Genomic DNA, 1,354 nt, shown 5'->3' on the forward strand with positions numbered 1-1,354 from the left:
GGGCAGCGCCGCACCGAGCCGCGCCGCTTCCCCGCACAGTGGCCATGGAGTACACGCCGCCCCCTAAGCCGCAGCTCTCCTCCCGGGCCAACGCCTTCTCCATTGCCGCCCTCATGTCGAGCGGCAGTTCCAAGGACAAGGAGTCCCCCGAGAGCACCATCAAGCCTTTGGGTGAGTGGGGATGGGGGTGACCGCCGGTGTCCGTGGGGTGCGGAGCTCCCGTCCGTCCGTCTGGCCCTGGCCGCACTGGCTCACTCTTCTCGGTGCTCCGGCAGCCGGCCGGGGAAGCGGCGCGTCCCCCCTGCCCGAAGGTTTTCCCTGCGGAGGGAAAAGCAGCACCACCTAAGCTTGAAGGTTGAGCCCCTTCATCACCTATCGCCGTTTTTAGGCGAGGCTGTTTATAGCATAAAGAGTTTCCTAAATTCCTCCAGTTTCAGTTACGCCTCTTATTTATCCAGATTCGCCGTTTGTAGAATAATCCCACACTCTAAGGTAGTTCCATTTCTCTTCGCTGATATGAAATGAATCTCTTAAATATTTATTGCAAATCCACCCTGGTTCTGAAGTCAATTAAGAGACTCTCCGTTATCGTGCCTAGGCTTACAAGGGTAGTAAAACTTGTGCGTAGACCTGAAAATCCTTTCACAGCTCCTCGATGTAGGCTCATACATGCTGTTTTGTTCTACATAGACCGGGAGGAGTTTAACTGCTCGCGATTTTCGGGTAAGCGACTTCGCTTCTATTCGGTTGCCTCGATTCAGAATCCTGAAAGCTTTTAAAAGACATTAACATCTTCGCCTCCTCCCCCTCGGCCCCCCAAGTTTCTGCGGTTTGTCATCCTTGCGTGTATCCAGGAGTTCGCAGAAAACTACAAAATATGTGTTAATCTTTCAGGGCGCCAATGAACAGGATTACACTCAATCTTAAAAGAATTTAGCAAAGGCAGCTCCCTCAGCGTCTGCTCCACCTAATCAACTGTCTCAAAAGATTTCACATAGTCTAGGGATTCCTTGTGAACTTCAGTTTTTAGTCTGGGCGCTAATGTAGGCCGAGAATGTTGTAGTATTCCCGATCGGCATATTTACATGGGTCGGTGTTAAAGTTAGTGTTAGTGGAGTTGTTCTTTGTTTGGTTGGGTTTTTTTTCTGAAAACGCTTATTTAATTTGCCTTTTCAAAATTTTTTTAACCCCTTCCCGCATGTCGTTCAACTAAAAATCGAAGGGAAACGACTGCCTGTAACTCGGTTTTTATTAACTGGAGCTTTAGGCAAAACCTTTCCCTGGAGGGGCAGGGCGCGTTCGTGCTTCTCCTGTTCTTTGGCGCCGAGCGGCGGATCCGTCGCCGTATCCCGGT

The 1,354-nt window shown here is 50.7% G+C and overlaps 1 protein-coding gene across 3 annotated transcripts in view; it reads left to right on the top strand.

The window, feature by feature from the left end:
* Positions 1-1,354, top strand: part of TBX20 (T-box 20) — a 42,152-nt gene that overhangs the window by 2,236 nt on the left and 38,562 nt on the right. For 2 of the 3 annotated variants that reach the window (XM_008633866.2, XM_017734459.1), the window contains exon 1: positions 7-171. The exons of the other annotated variant lie outside the window; for it this stretch is intronic. In XM_008633866.2, the coding sequence (XP_008632088.1) occupies positions 45-171 (127 nt within the window). In that variant the 5' untranslated portion in view covers positions 7-44. Of the gene's footprint in view, positions 1-6; positions 172-1,354 lie in introns of those variants that run through there. 3 annotated transcript variants of the gene reach the window in all.

This window comes from Corvus brachyrhynchos, unplaced genomic scaffold (genome assembly GCF_000691975.1).
Source record: "Corvus brachyrhynchos isolate BGI_N302 unplaced genomic scaffold, ASM69197v1 scaffold94, whole genome shotgun sequence".
Lineage (NCBI taxonomy): Eukaryota > Metazoa > Chordata > Aves > Passeriformes > Corvidae > Corvus > Corvus brachyrhynchos.